This window comes from Cryptotermes secundus, unplaced genomic scaffold, assembly GCF_002891405.2.
Source record: "Cryptotermes secundus unplaced genomic scaffold, Csec_1.0 scaffold454, whole genome shotgun sequence".
Lineage (NCBI taxonomy): Eukaryota > Metazoa > Arthropoda > Insecta > Blattodea > Kalotermitidae > Cryptotermes > Cryptotermes secundus.
The window spans coordinates 1,115,436-1,138,479 of record NW_019729215.1 but is presented as its reverse complement, the minus strand read 5'-3'; the positions used below and the strand labels follow the sequence as shown (position 1 = coordinate 1,138,479).

Sequence of the window (23,044 nt, the reverse complement as noted above, 5' to 3'; positions counted from 1 at the left end):
TACCATTCAATGGAAGGCTGGATGGGTCCTGTTAGCATTATTTTGTTGACTGCATTCTTGAGAGGAAAACTTAACCTCTTTCATTATTGAATTCCACCAAAAATGTGGTACATATGTAGAAGCCTACACAATGTCATAACTTGACCACAGTACAGAGATTTTCTATTTGAGAAATGCAACAAACTGACATGAAACAATGACATGTAAAACCATGAAATTTCTAAACCACAACTCAAATTGTTTTATTGAGCATGCAGAGTGTGCACTGGACTTCCGTTTCATAGGTACCTGGTTCAAATATAGACCTGTAAATGTAAATGATAAGGCTTAATAAATTGTAACTCAAGAAATGAGACCTCACACACTTAAGATACTATTTGAAGCTTTCACATCTACAGGATATAATGAAACCTCACATGAGCAGTCATGTCAGTGTGGACAGTCACACATGAACTCCACATCGGCACACGTGAGGGTCCAAAACTTAACTATATCCTTAATATTTGTCCATTTCAGGGATTAATTTAATGACACTCCATCAACTGCACAAACAGATTAGACTTCTGAATGACATGATGACTGGAGGAGCCAGGAAAGCCACCCGAAGCTTCCCAGACTCTGAATTCAGTACTGAACCCAGGTCATAAGATACATGAAGCATGAGTGTTAATTACTCATGTGTGTCAGTCAGTGGCCTTCATTTTGTCTTGAAAGTAAAGCACATCTTAGAACTGTATGAAAATTTGATGATACCACAGTATAAGTCACTGACTGTCCCTGAGACATCACTTCAAACAACTTGACAAGTTATATTTATTAAACCTAGAATGGTTAGTATCTGTGGAATTAAAAATATGTACTTATTATTTGTGTCCTGATTTACTTAATTATGTTTCCTTCCGTCTACTGTCATGATCCCTTTGATCTTCCTGGCCTCTCCCCTGTACAAAGAAACTCACTTCTGACATGGATGAACAGGATAGGTTCCTGCTTACTCCCAACAATAGGATTGTGATGACAGTGTTGATGATAACCATAATGCTGATGCTCAACCACAGTTCTTCTCCACATGCACAAAGGTTAGACTCTGTGAGAGAAGTGGCTGGTTCAGGATGGCAGTTGAGACATCCCCACTCAAGTCAGCAAGCGTCACACACAAGACATTTGGTACAAGCACCCATCATCTGACTTGTCAGTTTTCTTCTTTGCCATTTCATTACTATGAGTATACTATTTAATTAACCCAGCAGATAATCAGCTAATTAATAATAGCTGTTAAGTGGCTGACATTTCTAAGAAATAATGCCTTCTTTACCTGTGTAGCTGCCCCCAGTTTTGTACAACTATTCGTACAATAAAGGATGGGTAGTACAATTACGCACATTTCCCCTTGACACAAAGCAATCATATTAATATGAAGTCTGGTTATAATAGAATTTTAAAATACAGTAAAACTTGGTTATAGCAACATCAGTTTCTGTGACACCTTGTCTATTGCGTCAAATATTCAATGGTACGAACTAATTCCTCATAAAGCAACTGTTTTTATACCTTGCTTAGTACGACATGCACAAATGCATCAACCTCGTATGTAACATCATTTTCATTCCTGAATTTCTCTGATATGGACATTGAACGTAATTTAGAAAGTGTGTATTGGGCAAGTAACAGGAAACAGATGAAGATAACTGATTACTGTACTCGTATCTAGGTACAGTAAGGCACAACAATTGATGTAATCTACTGTAATTTGGTGAGTAGGCCTACCTTTAATATACAGTATTAGTGCGGTGTGTATTGTCAGTGAAAAGCGCTGTAATATGTCTTTGATATTATACATTTGGGCAATTCCACGTTAATGTTACGTTAGTCTGTACTTAACTACGTATTTCACTAAAAAATGCAACATTTTAACTCGGTTTTTGGTAGATTTTTACGTGACTAACATAAGGCTACCGTGGAAGTGCCCATTTCGGTTACAATGACATTCGTTTATAACGACATTATTTTTAGGTCCCTTTGATGACGTTATAACCAAGTTCTACTGTACTTACTGCTGTTTAGTCTTTGTGGCAACTGGCATATGAAAGCACTGATCATTCTGTAGGTTACTGTCTCCTACACTGTGAAACAGTGTAGTCATGTACCAAACGTCACCACTGTCAGAACCTCAGATGTCATGATTCAATTTATTTTATTATCACAAAACTTGAAAGCATCTCCCTGTTCTGCACCATGGCTTCCACTCAGCTTTATCATTTTGCTGACATACTGACCCTACAAATTCTTTCTTTATGTAATACTGACAGGGCAACATACATTCTCACACTAGTAATGGAGACTCATGTTTTCTGGGTTGCAGTACTGTGCAGTTTGGTAACTTTTATCAACATTCAACATTCTCCTTCTGCTATGCTAAATACTGAGACATCAGGTTCATCCAGAACTTCGGTACCTATCTACTGAATTGCAAGGAATCAAATTCCAGAAGACTGTAACCATAATCACTGCTGTGAGAACCTCAAATCTAACTGATGTTTTTCTTATTGCATTCTGCTTGCGATAACTGTCAGTTCTGCATACTTCACAAATGAACAGAGACATTTTTATCCTCTTTGCAGTTTCTAAGGAGGGAACAGAGATTGGGGAAACAAATCTGTATTGAAGACTGCAGCAGCAATAAATGAGAACCACGTGAAAATGAAGATAAGTACCAGAGTGATGGCTAGAACAATCTGAGAATTTACTTTCAAGACTTTTTCCATTACAAAGGTAGGCAATGCTGCAGCATACAGTAATTTATTTATTAATGGTCTATTTAATGATGCTGTCAGTAGTTTAGGCTGTATAGTACTGAATCACAGGATCAGTGACTTTGAAAGACTGTGGAAAAAGCAGCCATGACATTCTGAACACAACAAAACATTCTGGAAACTCGATCGCTTTCCATCATCAGACAAAGAGGTGGGGAGGAACCTACTCAGTTGTGTCCTTTAGAAAGACTGGCTCTGTCATTCTGCCTCTCATTTTTTACTTGAGGATGGAAATGGTTCCAGTTTCCAAAACGTTTTCTTATGATCAGAATAGCAAGTGATTAAAGAATCTAAAAACCCAGCAATGTTAAGTGTTAAAAATGCTTTGACAGAAACAATAAACAATTAGTATCTTGAAGCATTGTCACTCCTCAAGAACCACCATCCCATCACGTCAGTCATCTATGCTCCTGCTTTTAAACTGCTCTGCCGACAGTCATTCAGTTTTGCATTAGTGACTGTTCTTGTTCTTCCTTTCAAAATATATTGATTCTGCCATCTAGCATAAGCTTTACCAGTACTTCAACCTAAGATTTATTCATTGTAATTACTCTTTCTGTACAGAATACATTGTGAAGATATACTTTATGAGTAACAGATAAATACCTTAAATACTATGGATTAATAAAACAATTTCAGTTATGTCTTAGTATGCTTTGTGGAGGGTGCATCAATTTTATTTAGGGCAGTCTTCTATTTACATACCATAAAAGCTTTCATTTTCTAGACTGTTACTCTAGCATATTTTTTTTAATTTATTACCAATATAGTTACATAACCACATAAAATTATATTCACATTCCCCTACTTCCATTATCCCCTTTCGACCAAACACTAAATTCTGTTTCTTAAAATTTTTTCTTCACAACCATATTGCTTGTAGCACAGCATACATATATCATCTGAAAATATATTAAAATCAATCTGCATTCAATACTACACAAATTGTACACATAAAATTTACAGTCATATATCATTACAATACTACAAAATTTATGGAGCAGCTATTCAAATCCATGACTCATTAAAGTTAGGATGGAGGGCCCTGAATTATTAAATACATCCTTGTATAGTAGACACAAGGAAATTCTGATTCTTTGAAACAATAAGATGGGCACAGGAGATGTGACACTGTACACCTCATAATTCAGACGTCATCACAGCACAGAAGTTAAATGTGTTGCAAGATGCAGACTGTCACATACTGCTATGCCAACAGATCATCATCACTGGAAACAGAGTCTGAAGGAAGTGCGGGTGACAGCATATTACTACTTGTAGAAATACTGGGATCATTAGTGTCACTGCTATTTGGGGTTGTGCCTGAAGATTCAGGAGTAACTGATGCCCTGCAAGTCTGAGTTGACTCAGTGACATCAGATTTGCATAAAGATGCACCGGGACAATCCAACCCAAGTCTTCGGAAAGCTGCCTCCAGATCTTCAGGAGATGAATCCAAGCCCAAACCAACAAATGACTCCAGAACCTGTTGCCTGAATTCTTCACTTGCAGGGTCAAGATCCTCTTTGGAAATAATGGGATTTACAGGCTGATCCCTCCCACGTGCTTTCCATTTCAAACCTAGATTTTTAAAAGCATTGTTCACATCAGTCCTGGATGGATTCTTGCCAAGTTTTGCAAAAGTTTCTGCAACCTGTTGAGAAAATCCAATTTTTTTATCTGCAATGCTTTCACGATCCCTGAAGCTTTCTGCAGTGCCTGTTCCTTTTCCCACATAGCTCTCAAGGACAGCCTGTTTAAACTTTTCATGTTCAGCATGCTGGGGAACTGAAGCAGTGGAGTTTCTGCTTTCGGTATCATGTGACGATGGTCCTGACCCATCACTGTCACCTGAACGGGAGGCTGACACTTCAGACGTTTCATGATCTGACTGCTCAGCCATCTTCGTCCATGCCAGAGGGCTTGTGATCAGCCCCCTCCTCAACATCTCCATCATAACGTCAGGTATGTCGTCGTCAACCCAAACTTCACTATCTTCACCACTTTCAGACTTCTCTTCAGCAACACTCTTTGGGTGCTTTGTATTGCAAGAGTATACAGATTGTGTGGACTCCGCTTCAGTAATGGTTGAGAGTTCCTTGACTGGTCGTGTGTCTACAGCACTGAAACCAAGAAGGAGGCCTGGCATAAGCACAAGAAGTGGTGTCACACCATCAGTGTGTAGGAAAGGTGATACACTTGTACACTGCAGACCTCAACTATGAAATTAAATGATTAAAAAATCACTGCCTTAATGTTCAGCTGCAAGTAGGGCTTGATAAGAGCAGCTGAAGCACTTACCTGATGGACACACAATTTGCACGGGCAGTTTCTGCTCAACTGCGTCTCCCCCTTCCACATAAATACAAAATGAAACAGAACTACTTCCCACTCAACATGAATCATTACTACACGAAAAGAATGACACTTGTATTTGCAGGCTTAATTACACATTAAATGATGATGAAACAATGGAAGGATTTTGTTTTGTAATATTTATTGCAAAGCATCAGTAGGCCTAATACTGGAAAGAGTGATAATGCAACTGTAGAAAAATTTATCGGTGGAATCCCACAGATTCCCTTGTAGTGTATTAAACACATTTTTGTAATCATTGATATATGTCATGGACAGACAGAAGAATTTTATATCAACAACTGCTTTGAATCTCTGGCCTCCCTTTGAGTGTGGATTTTACCAAAATATTATGTCCAACAAATTCCAATCCCACATATCACAACCTGAACACCAAATAGGCCTACTCAGCTAACATGCATAAAACTGAAAGAAAACATTCACAGTAGGATAAGAGGTTCTTCTGTTTACTGGTGTTTTTCATTTCATTTGTTAAGTTCTAGGTTACAGCTTTCACAGATGTGATGCTGTGTAGTCTAGTAGATACATAACAACATGTTGGAGGAAAATACTGCCTCCATCTTCAGCGTGGAAGATGACAGCAGCAAGTTCCTATGATATGTTTGGAACATCCCACCAAACAACACCACTCCACATCCAGTAAGACCTCAACACTGCGAGAACCTCAAATCTCAGACAGGAGTTTGTCTGTACAATAAACCTACAAGGTGTACTTACTGAATACAGCATGGGCCCAGACAGAGACTACGCCATGTATCTTGTACTGACAGCAACTTTCTTCATGTAGGAGATAACTGATTGACACAAGGCATATCTTATCTCACATAACACGCACACTGAGACGTTACAAGCCACTGACTTGCAAATGATAACATTTACATGGTGCAGATGCTTCAAAGGCTCTAATAAGGATCTAGATGCATTAAGCAGGGCTCCCCTTGAGAAGCTCCTCAAGAGGTTCCATGTCCTTTATGGGGGACCCAAGCCTTTTCACCATGTGCACATGACCCCACCACTGGACCTTATTCTGACCCAGATGAATCCAGCCCACACCCTAAGAATCTACTCCTTTAAGATCCATTCTAATATTACCTTCTTATTCACACAGGGTAGCATAGTTGGTTGAGGCACTATGCTACATGCTGCAAGGTTGTGGGTTCAAATCCCAATGAATTCACTGGATCTTTCTATTGACCTAACCCTTCCAGCTGCATTATGGCCCGGGTGTCAACTCAGCCTCTAACAGAAATAAGTACCAGGAATCTTCCTGGGGGGTAAAGGATGGCTGGCACATAAGGCTGACAACCTCAGCATCATCTGGGAGCTGACTCTCTAGAAAATATGGGAGCCTTGATGTTTCACAACCCTATGGGTCTTCATGGCCTGTTACACGGATAGCTTTACATTTTTTTTTATCCCTTTATATACACACAGGTTTTCCTTTTCAATAAAACCAATAGCCTGCACACAATTTATGATAACCTTGCAACAAATGCTTCACTTTGCACTGTGAGGCAAACATCACAGGCAAGTGCTTAGCTTTGTATTCAGGAGGTCCCAAGTTCAACCTCAGCCCAGAGACCAACTATCATGACTGATATTTTCATGGTTTTCATCATCTCTCCAGCCAAATGTTGGGATAGTACCTCAAATTTGGGCACAACCACTGCCTGATGTAGCACAACTTTATTATTTTATATTCCTCTTCCCCTGCCCCAGAGTAGTATATTTTGCAAATATTTATACCAACACAGCGCTCATTAAGTGGTGCTAGTGTTGCTCCCACCTCAAACATTTGCATGGTCATCATACAAGTGTCTACTCAGGAATCATTACTCCAGATGCTTCCACTTTAGCCAATAACTACAGCAGTTGCTACACACAACACAGTCACATACGTGTGATGTTAAATGAGTTTTAAGCGTTCATCACATTTCTTTCTTTTAGCTGTTCTGCGTTATCATTTCAAACAGTATGCTTCAATATAAGCAATGTGGATTGACATAATGTAATAAAAACGGGAGCAGAACATACTGAGATTCTTAGAAATGCTCTACTTATCTCTAAGTTCAAGTTCGCTTTTTGTCAAGGCCTTCAGTCCTGTGTTCCATTATGATATGATATAGCCTTCGTAAGCAAGATTAGAAGAGATGTTCAGAACCACGCCTACACTGATATGTTATCAGGTGCACTGATCACATGTGATAATTATTTTCCTATCTGATTCTGCAACCTGGTCTCTCAAACAGATTGAGGGTGTTGAGGGCAATGTTGCAACGTATGCAAGTGAAGTGGCAGGAAGGTGGGGACAACTGCATAACCAGGAGCTTCATAATTTGTACTCATAACCAAATATTATTAGAGTAATAAAATAAAAGAGGGTGACATGGGCAGGGCATGTAACATACATCAGGGAAATGAGAAATACGATATAAACTCTGGTTGGAAAATTTCAAGATAACAGATCACTTGGTAGATAGAAGGATAATATTAAAATTGATCTTAAGGAAATAAGGTATGAAAGTTTGGACTGGATTGAACTGGCTCAGGATAGGAACCAGTGATGGACACTTGTAAAGTTGGCAGTGGAAATAATGGACTTACTTACAATAAGAGATATTTACATACATTCTCAAAATGTTGAATACACAGCAACATGTCCACATAATAAAATCCATGAGACTCAAGTTTATGGAATTCATTTTGTTATGAGGAGGACCTGTATACTGAACTCATGACCTGGTCACTTAAGCTCTGAAGGCAACTGGAACATGAAGGCAGTGGACCACTGCCATTAGTACCACCTACTATCCACGATTATTATTTATTTATGGCAGTGTTTCCCCACCATTCTACCAATGACCCTTTTTATCACATCTCTCCCAAGGAACCCCACTAAAAAACTCATCAAACTTGTTTTCATTAACTAGTCACTAACTCAAGGATTCTAAGAGTGGGCAGTTCTGGGTCGGAGAAGCGAGCACAGAACCAGCAGAAGCCAGTGGCTTGACATCTGCTTCCACTGGTTTCATGCTTGGCTTACTCTTCAAACCTGAAGACAGAGGTGATATGGTCCTCTGACATGACAGGCCCTCTTCAAACTACAAGGCATTACAACTCAGAAGTCTGCACTCTTCACAGTCACTGCTGTTAAGAACCCCAAATCCATCATGGTAATTAACTCATTTTCCCATTTTTTACTACAAAATAAAAGACACACACTATGCAATAAAAGCAGTCATATTAGGAAGCTTACTTATTTAATGAGATGGTTGATATTTCACTTTGGAATGACAAGCCATCCAGTGTAAACAAATTCAATATGAACTCACTCATGTCAGTGAGCTTCAGAACTGTGCTCAGGTGAGTGAGCTGCTGTTTCCATGGGCTAACACTGGCAAAGTTCCATGTTAGTCTCTTGGTTCTCCTTGTTTCATTTCGAGTGCAGTACTGCTGCTGCCACTACTGCCCCCACCCCCACCACCACCACCACCACCACCACCACCACTACTAGTTATTGTTGCTGTTGTTACCTCTGCTTTCCTTACCATCATCATCATAATTATGTTCTGCTATTTCGTACTTTTGCCTTCGGTCTCAATTTGACTGCTTTTATTTGGTTGCATGGAGTCTTTCCCTGGTTCCTGTTGTTATGTAAATGTTTCTTTGCTCTCAAGTGTTAGAATTCAGTGGGTCGTTATTTCTTACTTGCACATCCTCTGTTATGTTATCGCATTGTATGGGGGGGTTTCTGTTTATGCCACATAGTCTGGTTGTCTAACCTTTGTACTGCTATCTGGTGAATTCCATATTAATAAAGATTTTTGTTATGTGTGTGTGAAAAAGCTTCCTCACCAATTACCAACTCTGACTCACATGACGCCTGTGCAGCCACTTCCCAACACAAGTGTTCTGGGGAATGACCCACAGGCAACCAAAGTAAAATTACAGTTCTGAATACTCTAATCTTTACAGCCTTAGACAGCAGATGTGAAGACAAAAAGATATGAAGTAAGAGGGTACTAACCTCTGTAACTTGTGCCTCCAGAGGCACGGAGGTGGACGAACGTGAGGTCGATGGCAACGCTGCTGCTGCTGCTCTCCAGTTCCACCTCCACCAACTGGTTTAATGGAGGCAACACCTTCTGCGCTTCCTTCATTTTGAGACACTTGTTGTCTACTATCTGCATTAGGAACCCAAGTGGGAGCTCCTGATTTTCGATCTGTAACCTCTGTGCTGATGTGCCCCTTGTCTTTACTTGAAAGATGTGTCATCACAGAAGACGATTCGGGTGACCTCAAATATTTTGTTGAGTCAAACCCATTGCTACTGGCATTATTGCTGCTCCTGCTGCCTGAACATTCTATGAGCTTCCATTTCTTGCCGCGAATTTGCTCTATTTTCTTGGTAAGATTTGAAATTCTTTCTGAGCATTTCTCTGAATAACCTGAAAAAATTTGGGGGAATTTAAGTACTTTATATTCATCAAGACTCATGTCTGAAATAAATGATGGAAATGGGGGGGTTTTTACATTAAATTCACATAAACTGTCACTGCACCTACATGAGCTATGCAGTTGTTCTTGCATGGATACATCTTTCCTTCCTGTACCTTCAAGTCTGCTCATTCTATCGTGTAAGTCTCTGCTCATAATTTTATGGGAAGTTGGTAACATTCCTAGAGTTGAGGTGCTCTGTATCTCAGTGGCAGAGTGTCTGAATGCATTGTAAGAATTAGCTCCTGCTACCTGCGATACTGATGTGATACAAACTGCCTGTCTACTATGTGACACGGTTTCACGTTCCAATCGTGGCATTCGAACATCATCCGTCATATATCGCATCTCCTCCTTCATGGTGTGTGTCAACTCTTCTACAGCGTCGATACCTGATCTCAGATTTGTATGCATTTGTTTCTGCATTGTTTCTTTTCTTTTTGCGCTGCCTACTGTCATTTCATGATGTACATTTCTGTCAATCTCTTCGGCCCCACTTGTTTCCACATCTGGCGCAGAAGTGTCGCTCATGCTTACGTCAAGATTCTCAACACTCTCCCTGCTCATTACAAGGAGTCGTGATATGTAAACTGCTAAAGAGGAGTTAGTTCCACATGCATCGGGACATCTCTCTTCATATTTGTGAACAGTTTCAATCTGTTTCCCAAGACCGTGAATGTCTGAAGAATCAGACTGATCTGGTGGACTTATGTAAGCAGTACTAGCCTCTGAAAAGTCCTTATCCAAAGGAACATTCCCCTTCTTTGTTCTATCTTTTTGTCTGTCACTTTCCCCTTTCTGAAGCATTACATCTATTTCCACAGCTTCTGGTATATTCCCTCTCATTGCTATGCCCTTCTCCTTGACACTTCTATTGTCTCCATCATGTGGAATATGTTTCTGCTTGCAAATGTTCCCCCTGACAATATCAGACCTTTCAATTTTTTGCAGTGAAACCCTGCATGGAAATATTTCAACCTTTTCTGGAGAAGTGGCCAACTGGTGTTTCTCATCTGTCGATTCAGACTGACTTACCACAACTTTCAGTCTCTCATACGATGCTGAGGTGCTGCTCCCTGTCACTGACTCCGCACTCTGCTCTCTCGTTTTACACACTGACACATTTAAACGGTATTCGCTGCAAACTGCTGCAGCATCACTTTCTCTTACCATCTCAGCGTCACTTCTGTCACACTTATCTACGTCTGAAGCCATTTTCTGACTTTCCACTGTCCTTCCTTTGCCATGTTTTCTACATCCTTTATCACATGTCTTTGTAATTTTATCACCTTCCCTGCTTGCTCTGTGACGTCTGTGTTTTCCACATTTTTTCATCCCAAGCGCCACTGATAACTGACTCATTTCATCTTCCTGAACTTTATCATCAGTACTGTTCCTGCTTAAAGCTGATGGCATCTCAACAAGTGACACTTGCTCATCTCTGACTTCATCGCCCTCAAATTCCTCTGCTTTTTGCTTAACTTCCTCTTTGTGAAGTACTGCCTCTTCTTCATGATCAATGGCATCTTTCCTTTCTTTGCCACATTTTAGTTCATCTTCATGTAAAGATGACCATCTCACATTCAAACTTCTCCCAACAGGAAACTGGTCAGTGCTACCAACAGGAACTGAGCCTCCAGTATGAAATGCTTCTTGAGGCGCAGTGATATCCACATTCATCTCATCCTCAAGGAGCGGCTGCTGGATGTTTACTCTTTCCACTGAATCTTCTGATGTGGAGGTTCTCCCCTTGGAATGCACTATCCCGATTGCAGCTGGATGTGAGTCCCCGCTGGATGCCGCTACATTGATACTATTTATGGGAGAAGCACTCTTCTGTTTCAGTGGCTGCCACTCAGCAACATTCAGTTCTGCCACCTCCCAGTGCTGTGAACCACCAGTCCCTGGAACACAATCATTTACAATGCTGAAGTAAAGATATATCTCTTTCCTTCTTTGTGGGTCGTTTAACAATTCGTACAGCACGGAGATTACCTAGCACTGGATGGTAGGATGACTGGTGGGAAAGGAAATTGGCACGGTCTACCTGATGAACCATTCCAGCATCCACATCAAGGGACAGAGAAAAACCATGAAAAATCCCTGGGATAGCTGACGTCCAGGCGGAGATTCAAACAGCGCTTTTCAAATAAAAGTCTATAAACTGATGAAACTTTTATTATCTGGGAACATGGGAGTTTAAATCTTTTGGTACTACGAGGCTATCAGTCAGACTTTAACTTGGGAGTAACAGTCTAGCATGTGGGAATAGGGGATTACAAATTTCCCTCTCCTATGGGGCCAGATTTTTAGCCATGAGTAATGAATGTTCAAGGAAAGAAATTGTCAGTATCTCTCTTGAGAGCTGGACCCTGCCAGTCCAGTCAATAACCTGAATATGCAACCAGAGCTTACTATGATGATCATCCAGAAAGTAGACTATTAGCACACGTGTGTTGACTTTGCTTGGGACTTATTCTTTTCATCCTTCCTACAGTACAGACCTGGATCCAAGTGATTTTTACTTTTTCACACACCTGAAGCAGTTTCTGTTTCCTGGCCAGCATGAACATGTGTAGCGATGAAGTGAAGAAGATGGCGGAAGACTGGTTCAATAGACTGGTGGAAGACTTCTACTATGCAGGCATACAGAAACTCATCACACAATATGACAAGTGCCTGAATCTTCATGGGGATTAAGCAGAAAAATTATTTAAGCAATGATGTAAAATAATTTGTTTAATTTAATTCTTTTTCTAACACCATTACCCTGAAGACAAACATAAGCCACCAGTGCCCACATTAGCATGAAGTTTAAATCACCTATTTTTATCTGATAAAGATTAATTTACAAAACTTAGAAAAATTTCAAATTTCTGTATATTCACTCGATGCTTTTTCAGTACTAAAGTTTCTTTACAGAATTTCTACTACATTGTGACATGTGTCAATTAGTGTATTTATTCATGTGTTGGTCATAACCACATACAGGTCATCTCTTGCACTTTTCAGTGTTCCTTAAATATGTCTATTCTATTATCTTCACATTAACAGCCAGTAATCCACTTAAAATTGTGTCACTGATCAGTGTAGCTCAATAAAAAGTGCAACTTGCATGCAAATGTCTGGGTCAGCAAAAGAGTTTGTGCACTTCTGTGTTCTATGAGTTCAGTGGTCATTCTCCCACTTTCCTGGAGTTAGTTAGCTAGTTAGTCAGTCAGTCAAGTCAGTTGGTTAGTTTACTTTAGTTTAGTTTCTTGGGGTGGGGTGAGACTGGGTCCACTTGGCATGTCAACCACTATTTGGCCTATTGTACCAGCCCCAGATGACGATAAGTGTGGAGCAGTCAGGGGAATGAGAATTGGCAAGAGAAACTGAAGGTCATGAAGAAAACCTGCCCCAGTCCTACACAGTCCATCACAAATCCCACATGACCTGACCTGGGCTCCAACCCAGACCGCTGCAGTGGGAATCCAGCAACTAACTGCATGAGCTATGGCATGACCTTCCTGGAATTAACTCCCAAGTTACATCTTTTCCATGGCTAAGATGAAAACTTCCATGTTACCAACTAAAATTTCAATGAAGACTGAAACCCCTATTTGGTTCCTTTGGCAAGCAATGGAATTTAACATTGAAGTGAGGAAATTGTCACATGGTGGAAATTTAACTCTGAGATTACTGACTCGGGTTAAGTTACACTGAACATCAAATGGCAGAAAACCTTGTATTCCAGAACACGGAACAGTGATTTCACTGTGCTTGTACCTGCTACAGATGAAGGACATGAGAAATAGCCTTGCTGAACAGTGTGGTATACATTTTCAAAAGCTGAGTCCATGTTCTTCTGTCGCCTTGTACACAGTTCTTCACGCCGGTAATCCTCTAGAAACATTTCTGCCTGCAAAAACAGTAGAAACACCACACAGAAGTACAGCAGTGTCCACTACTCATGCAACTGGCTGCTATATTACAATTTATAGGTTCAACATCAAATGAAACTTCATTACACCGCCAACTTCTCAATTACTATGGATGCAAAATTGTCAGTCAGCGTTATGCTGGCCACCATCTACCTACCTAAATTTAAATGCTAATATAAATATTTCATTGCTCCACTAGCAAAGTGCCTATTTTTTCCCTTGTACTGGGGCTGTGACCACTTCTCACAAAATTACAGCCTAAACATTCATGGCCATAAGAACCCCCAAATCCCTTCAACTTTTAAACAGGTTTTGCAGAAACAGCTCATCATATGAAACACACGCCTACAATTTATATTTTAAACATTCCTTGATATGGTGAATGTTCAAATAACTGCAGACTGTATCCAGTGTGCTATTTTAGTTTGACCAGTTTTGGAAATGGTGATTTATACTTGTAATAAGAGATCCCTACCTTAAGCAAACGAATACTGAAGTCAATGAGATATATAAAAACACAATGAACAAGTGTACAGAAGGTGTGTACTCTGCAGTCTACTACTCATTACAATTACTTATCTAAGCCACTGGTTTGTTCAATGTTAGTAAGACAAATCTGTCTTTACAAACCATTCTTATGCCTAAATCGTGGGAAATGTGACTGCAATTGACTCACTGGGAGACGGTGTGCCTGGGTGCTTCGAATCAACCTCTCCTCTCGTGCCAGTGTGCGCAAGTCGCCCAGCAGCTGTCTGTAGTCTTGGTGCAAATGCTCCTTTATGAGTGCTTGCTGACCTCTGGCACGCAACCGGCTGGTGGCCTCATCATCTGATAGCAGCTTGCTACTTTGGAACATCTGAGATTCAAGCTGAGCTGCCTCTGTGGCATCTGGCTGCAAAACAAATACATACAACTCAAGTTCAAGCAACGAGCAGGATCTGTCTTGAATCCACCACTCAAATACTAAGTAGCGCTTGTACTCTGTATTTAGGAGTTCCAGGTTCAAATCTTAGCCTACAGAGCCGCTATTCCAGCTGAGGTCTCCTGTGGTTTTCTTCAAACTTTGCAGGCAAACACCAGGACAGTGCAACACGTTTGGTGATAGCTGCCTCCTTCACATGCCCCCAACTCATTCACTAACCATACTACAATCTGATTCTACACAGTGTCATGTAAACAACAGATAAATAAGTAAACCATTTACAGAATTACAACTGCCCATGGCTCAGCTGTCAGTAGAAAGAGGGTCAATTTCACACAGCCAGGTGACTGCAAATGTTTTCTTACAGTGCACAGAATGACAATTCCACCATTTCTTGTTTGTTCATAAACTACCTAATACATAAGGCATCACTACACAGTAAATACATGAAAGGATACATGATACTTCATCCATTTCACTTTCAGTACAGATATAAAGAAAGGTAAAGCTATCCTTGCAACAGGGGATGGAGACCCATAGGGTTGTGAGACATCCAGACTCCCACATTTTCTAGACAATCGGATCACGGATGATGGTGAAGTTGTCAACCTTATGCGCTGGTCAACCTTTACCCCAGGAAGATTCCTGGTACTCATTTCTGTTAGTGGCAGAGTCGACCCCAGGGCCACTGTGCGGCTGGAAGGATTAGGTGAGCTTAAAAATCTGACGACCTCATCGGGAATCGAACCCATGACATTCCAGCTTGTAGCCTTATCTGTTAAGAGTACAGGGTGTCAATTCCAGAGGATAGTTATCTTCATTTCTGTATCTTGACAGTAAACTGAGATGACATTCTAAAGATTTCTAACGAGGATACACTGCACTTGGAATTACTGGGTTTCTGGACTCCGTCCGTCACATACAACATTTCAAAAACTGGATCTCTTTCTCTTACTCAATTGAAAGGATGGGGGGGGAGGCACCTACTCAGCTGGATCTAATAAAAACAGCAAATATGAATCACTAGGAATAACCGAGTAGGTGCCTTCAACCTTTCACCTGAGGATGGAAACAGATCCAGTTTCTGACCCACCGTGTTCTGTTAGGAATGCCGGATGATGGCCAGAGCCCAGGAACTCTGTAACCCCGAGTGCTGACACTACTTTCAGATTATCCTATACAATCTCAGCACAATTAGCTGTAAACACAAGTCTGTGGAACTGACGCTTTACTAGTATAAAAATGTGTTGGTCTGTAATCAAGCCAGTACCTGAACACACGCACAGCTCACCTCATGTGCACATGGGAACATTCGCTCCACTCTTGCCTGTATAGGGTGTTGACTCTCAAACCTGCTGCCATGATCATAGACCCATACCCTGGGCTGCGCTGCTTCCGTTGATATACTGCTTGTTGTGGATGCAGTAGAAGGGGAGTCATCTGAGTGGATTCCCTCAGCTGATGTATCAGATGTATCCATGCTACACACAAAGATAACATTTGGATCCATCTTAATATTATCTTCCCAGATACGTTAAAGTCCAGAACAGTATCGAATCAAAATTTGAATCAGGGGGAAATTATGAGGAGACTGAATTCAGGTAACGCTTGCTACCATTCAGTTCAGAACCCTTGTCTTTTCATCTGCTGTCTAGAAACATGAATATTAGTATATAGTGTACAAAATTATAATTTTTTCTGTGATTTTATATGGGTGTGAAACTTGGTCTCTGACAGATTTAGGGTGTTTGAAGACAGGGTGCCAAGGAGAATATTTGGACTGAAGTGAGATGAAAAAATAGGTTGGAGAAAACTGCACAATGAAGAGCTTCATAATTTCATCAAGTCAAGGAGGATGAGATGAGCAGGGCATGGGGCAAAGAGGAATGCATATAGTAATTTGATGGGAAAGCTGGAGAGACCACTAGAAAGACCAAAATGTAGGTGGGTGGATAATATTAAAATGGATCTAAGACAGATAGGATGGGGTGCTATGAACTAGGCTGATATGGCTCTTGTGAACACAGTAATGAACCTTCAAGCTCCATAAAATGTTGGGAAGTTCTCGAGTAGCAGCACAACTGGTGGCTGCTCAAGAAGGGCTCAGCTCCATGAAAGTAGTTAGTTAGATATGTTAAAGCAAGTGAGCACTTCCATTCAGGAGTTGCTACTTAAATTTTTGTATTCATTTATCACTTCTCCCATAGGTGCTACACATTCCACTCATCTTGTCCTTGACTGGATCATCCTAATAATATTTCATGAAGAACATAAATTGTGACTGACTTCTTCTTCAATCCCCTGCCACTTCCTCTCTCTTAGGTCTAAATATTGTCCTCAGTACCCTGCTGCCAGTCAGCAGCAATTTAGGTTCTTCCCTTAGATCAGCATCCACATGAAAGAACAGATAAAGTAGAGGACAGCTAACTCAGAATTTTCCTGTTGAATTATCAACAATGAAGTATAGAATAAGAGTCCAACTTGTCTGTTACCTAATAAAACAGTTTCACACACAAAAAAATAAGAGTTAGGAACCTCGTGAATTACAATATTGTCATATGAAAGCCATTAGACAACTGTTGATAGGCAGCAGCCGGTAAACATGTGGCCACATCAACAAACACACAGTCTGTTGCTAGGCAACAGCCCCAGCTGACATGTCATACAAAAGAGGAGCTGTTGGAGGTGGTGTTTTCTGAGGTCCAGCCTGAGGCTATATAATGAGGACCAATGGGACAAGCCAGCTATGAGTTAGCTGAGATTCAACAGCTGGAGTGAGGAATCAGATGAGAAAGGTAGCCAGCAATGACTTCCGTGTGGGAGCAGAAGAATCTCCGCTGCTGGGAACCATAACTAAGCAAAAGCTAGTGAAGACTATAACAGACAAAGACATCATGTGCTACTGTGATCTGTTGAGTATGTAGCTTAGAGGCAGCGCTATTATTATTTGTGGTCATGAGTTGTAAGCCTTCAATAAATCCAATTACCAATCCATAAACCCCTGTCTTGTCACTAACATGTGACAAAACCTTATAAGATTCGATGTTTTCATGGTGGTGAAGACACACATTGTGTTATTCTGGGTGCACTCCATGTAGGCTGGTAGGTGTGTACCAACATTTCACCTTGACAAATAAATTTCAGATCTGAAGATGGAGGCAGCATGTTCACTTGAAATGTATATATGAGACCACATGGTGCCTAAACCAACAAAGCTGTAATACATTTCAACTGTTTGCTCTTCCTGCCCACACAGACATGTACAGTCTGGACTGTGTCACGGAACACAGCCATCACCTAACGGTAGCTACTGCTGCTTCTGATGCCCGCACACAAGCGTGTGCCTTACTTGTACAGAAGCATTGCTTCTGAATAGGTTCTCCCTTCAGTCAAAGTGGAGGCAAGAGCTTGCTTTGACCTCATACCATCTGATTCTTGGTCTACCAAAATCTGTTCACCCATATTATTATATTTGTTTGCAGGTGTTGACAACTGTTTTGCCTTAATATTGTAACGTGTTTCGTTACCGATCCCACTTCTGACACCAGTGTAACGTGTTTCGTTACTGAAGACGCCGTAGAGATGGTTAATTGGTTTATTTAACAATCTACAAATAACGGCTACAATTACTTATCTCACAGTTGCGGGGTTTCACACTTTATAACCCTAATCGCATTAATCTGTTAACACGGTTGCGGGGTTTCACGACTTATAACCCTATGCGCAAATCAGTTCACTCTGTCTTCAGTAGTCTACACGTTGACAGTAGGGGAGCTAGGTATCACTGTATCACACGCTCCCAATTACACAATCACTCGCACGTCCGGATCTTCTTTCCGCGGCGGCTGCTATACTCCAACTGTAGTCTGCTCACTGGAGAACTGTTGATGACGCACTCGCTCGTAGGCTTGCTCGAACTATCTTCGGCGATGGCTACATTACAACTCTGCGGTAGTCACACTAGAAGTGAACTGGTACCAGCTGTGCAGCTCACTTATATAGCTGCAGTGCTTGCCGGTTGCGTAATGAGTGCCACGTCATCCTGTTACGTCACCGCTGTTGACTCGCCTTGCGTAGTTACCAGGTTGCGGGGGCTCGGCTATCTTCGGCTCCGCTCGGCTCTCTTCGGCTCTGCTCGTGACGTCACCGCTCATAGCTGCCAGGATGCGGGGTGATTACTCGCCTATTACGCGAGCGTTACGTTACCGCTGAGGGGTGGGAGGGGAGCGCTGACTCACCCACCGCGTCACTGCTGGTGTGGGGGGGGCTCGGCTTTGCGCCACATGTCACAATATTCTTTCTTCTAAAAATCTGTTTGTTTATTCAGACAATTTATGATACTCCATCACCTGATGACATGAAACATTAATATCCACCCACCAGAGTACTGTGTTATATCCTTAATATCTGCAAACCCTGCAAAAAATGCATATCACTACATAAGTGCTTCATCAACCCACCACATTTCTTCGCTAATGTAGTTCAAATCATTACGTCAATTTCGAGAGCCACTACATATGCGCCTGCAAAAAATGATATGCATTTTTTGCAGGGTTTGCAGATATTAAGGATATAACACAGTACTCTGGAGGGTGGATATTAATGTTTCAGAGGAAGAAACTGACTCCATCACCAGGGTAGAAGGTTGAGGCACATTCTCTTCCAAGCTTTTGGAATCCACTACGGAACACAACACACAAGATCACAATAAAAATATACATCTGTTACTTACGATGCTGTCAGCAGCTAGACTATACAGCACTGAATGGTAGGATGATCGGGAACACCGAATTAAAGAAGAGAATGGAAGAATTTGTGGCATAACTGAGAGATACTGACTATCCTAGCATTTCCCTGGAGGAGCTGATGAAAACAATGAAAAATCTAAGTCAGGATAGCGGGTATCAAGGCTGAGATTTGAACCAGTCATTAGTAGAGAAATAGCCGTGAAACAGCACACTAAGGTCAGTGGTGGTAGTACAAGGCACAAGAATAAAACAGCGCAGTGACATACATAAAACACTAGCAAACAAGAACAAGCCAACAATAAGTTCTTAAGCAGCTATTAATGCTGAGTCAAATATGATAAACATCACAATATCTTACTCTTTCCTGGATGCCTGTTTTGGTGTCTTCTTCTCGAGTGACGCTACGACTATAGATCTCAAATCTTCAACGTTTCGCACAAATTTCTGCCGCTTTTTTGAAGCATCCCTCTCATGTTCTGCATGTGCCTGCTCCTGTCTCAGTTTCACAGTTGCTTCTCTGCCTCTATCCTCTGCTTGCATGTGGTTCCTCTCGCGTTCAGCTTCTAGAACAGCAGCTGCATCCGGCTGCAAGTCTCACAGGAATTACACTCTCTGGACTTGGTGTCTAAACTGAATGTATAATGTGGAGGTCACAGCTAAGGTTCCAAATATACACTCATCAGTTACTACAGGTGTAAGTGTAGGCAAATGTCATGTACTGTGTGGCCTTCTGGGTTATAACTCCATGTAGTCTGGTAGGTGTGAGAAGCATACTACCTTCAACTTCAGAGTTCAACCCTGTCATAAGAGTATCATAATGCAGAAGGCAATATGAATCTTGACCACAGTGAAAACCACAAATCTTGCAAGTGTCAAGCACATCTTTAGCCACATCTTAAATATTAAAAAATTAGTAAATTAATGACTTCAGACTTGTTTGTGCTGCTGTCCAGACTGGTTTAAATTGCAGCTGTTTTGCTAGAAAATATGTCGCAGTTTAGTTATTTACCAGCATTGCATGAAATGGCGTGCTTTATGTGAAGTAACGACTACCAGGAACTGAGCCAATCCATTTCCGGTACAGTCTCCATCACAGCATCAGCATGGACTAAAGAAAACCATAAGCACATACACACACAAGACATGAAACGAAGAACCTGGCAGGGCAGCTGATATCTTGCCCAAGACTGAAACCAGTACCACTCAAAATATAAATGTTACCACATGTGTTAATCTGCCTGTGTACTTTAATTAATCATGTTTTAACGCATTTTACACATTTCTGCCTGACTGAGAGTTGAAACCCCTCCAAAACATCAGCGAGCCTCTACCAGTCTGCACAGCACCGCATCCCACATGACAGTGCTCTCTATTTACAGCCTTTGTCACAAACAATGGCGTCAGGACCTCAGATTATATAGTGTCAAATGCTCGGATGATTAGTGAATACTTAATTGGAAAGAACATGGAAGTAAGCACTCATGGCTTAATCTGAGGTACTATCACAACATTTTCCTGCAGAGGCTGAGGAAAATCATGAAGATCCTCAGACAGTATTGAGTCATCACGCTCAAATCTGACTCTGGGATTTTCAGAACACAAAACAGGAAGTTGACCATTGGCTTTTGATCTCAGTGAATATCAAAAACATATACAGAGCCCTCCATTCCAAATATTCAGATGTAAAGTAAAATTCTCACCTGTAACGCTGCTTGCATGTGGCCCATTCCTACTTCTTTGAGACAGTCTTGGTACTGCCCCTGCAGTAACAACAACCTATAAGCTTGCAATCTTTTTAATTCCGCAGCCTGCTGACATTCAAAGGCACTGCCCTGTTTATCTTGCTCACTTCTTACTTTCTGACGTATCTGAGTTGCTATGTCTTTTGACTGCTGGCGTACCTAAGAGCAACAAATCAGTTACATGTTTCTAAGTATGCACATGGTGGTCCTCTGGGTTATGAGTTACTTCGATAGACAAGTACTAACATTTCGATGGAATGTACTGCTTCCATATTCTGGGTCCCCTTCCCTTTCCTTCCCCAGTCCAGCATTCAATATTTCTAAATCTCATTATCCCATGCACTTTTATCCTGAAGACAGAGAAAGTGTGTTCCTCTGAAACAATCACAACATAAATCTTTACTTCTGTAAAAAACCCTGTTCATTCTCATTACCCAGATGTACCTGAATGTGGACTGGAGGGAAATTCTACACCCAAGCAATGCTTTGAACAAGGACAGCAGGCCACCAAAGTAGTCTCCCACAGGCTACTGTGGCCAAGTGTTGTCAGCACCACATTTATGTTCAGTTCTTACAGTGGACAGCAATAACTTTACACTATAGCAGTGCTGTCCAACGTTCTTATGCACTCGGGCACAATTCACTGATGCCTATGGAGGTGCGGGCGCCAACACACACTACAACTACTACTACTAATAATAATAATAATAACAATAAAAACAACAATAATAATAATAATAATAATAAAAATAACATTTTTTGAAAATATTTAACAGTACTCAGACATTCAAAAATGTCTCTTGTCTTACAATTTGAATTAATACTAAAAATCGGCTCAATTATATGATGTTACAGAGGGCACCAGAAAAATATACCACGGATGCCGTGTTGGACAGGGCTGCACTATAGGAACCATGTTTCTGAGTGCCTGTTAACAAGTAAGTGCCATAAAAATAGTAAAAAATGACATTAAAAACAAAACCACCTGGATAACTGTTGGAATAAAAACTTCACGTAAACATAANAAAAGACAACTATATTTGGCCAGTAGGGACAGTAATGATCCAAGACTAAAAAGTCACTACAAAATATACTGTAAAATTTTGTCAAAAGTCATTAAAGAAGCCAAACAGAATAATTATAACAACCAAATTCTAAAATCAAACAATAAAATTACCTGGGATACTGTGAAAGTTGAATTGGGAAAGAAAACTGTTAATGAAGATGTACAAAGTTTGAATATTGAAGGAAAGTCTACTAATAATCCACAAGCTACTGCGAGTGCATTTAATGAATATTTCCTCTCATTAGTTGAGAAAACATACCTTAATAATAATAATCCAATATATTATCTGTCACATTCCTTTGATAGTTCATTTCCAAACATAAATCTCAAATTCTCAACAATAAAGGAAACTGAAAACATTATTAAATCCCTTAAGCCCCAAAATTCACATGCATATGATGAAATTTCTACCAATTTACTTAAAGCAAGCTCTGTTTACATCAGTTCACCATTGAATCATTTGTGTAATAAATCTTTATCATCAGGGATTTTTCCGCAACACTTAAAATACGCTGTAGTGAAACCACTTTTTAAAAAAAGGCGAGAGAAAATGCATTTCTAACTACAGACCAATATCTATATTGACTTCATTCTCAAAAGTCTTTGAAAAAGTTATATATAACAGATTACTTGAACACTTAAATTCTAACAACATATTAGTCAAAGAACAGTTTGGATTTAGGAAAGACAAAACCACAGGAAAAGCAACCTATGAACTAACCAACGATATTTTAAATGCTCTCAATAACACATTAATAGTGGGAGGGATTTTCTGTGATTTAGCAAAAGCTTTTGATTGTGTAAATCATGATATCTTACTATCAAAATTAAATTTCTATGGAATAACTGGCAAAGCTAATGAATGGATCAAATCATACCTCAAAAATAAGTACCAAAGAGTGGAGATAAAAAGTAAAAATTCCAGTTCTAATGCATTTTCAAACTGGGGAATCATAA

At 40.5% G+C, this 23,044-nt stretch overlaps 1 protein-coding gene across 4 annotated transcripts in view; it reads right to left on the bottom strand.

Annotated features, from left to right (window-relative positions):
• Positions 1 to 2,743: 2,743 nt before the first annotated feature.
• The window catches only part of LOC111865466, a 22,616-nt gene continuing 2,315 nt past the window's right edge, over positions 2,744 to 23,044 (bottom strand). For 2 of the 4 annotated variants that reach the window (XM_023853536.2, XM_023853535.2), the window contains 7 exons: positions 20,980 to 21,180; positions 19,638 to 19,864; positions 15,823 to 16,012; positions 14,286 to 14,501; positions 13,455 to 13,587; positions 9,217 to 11,590; positions 2,744 to 4,936 (listed from right to left, as the gene is read on the bottom strand). In XM_023853536.2, coding sequence (XP_023709304.1) covers positions 4,021 to 4,936; positions 9,217 to 11,590; positions 13,455 to 13,587; positions 14,286 to 14,501; positions 15,823 to 16,012; positions 19,638 to 19,864; positions 20,980 to 21,180 — 4,257 coding nt within the window. In that variant the 3' untranslated portion in view covers positions 2,744 to 4,020. Of the gene's footprint in view, positions 4,937 to 9,216; positions 11,591 to 13,454; positions 13,588 to 14,285; positions 14,502 to 15,822; positions 16,013 to 19,637; positions 19,910 to 20,979; positions 21,181 to 23,044 lie in introns of those variants that run through there. The other 2 variants (XM_023853537.2, XM_023853538.2) reach the window with 2 other exon arrangements.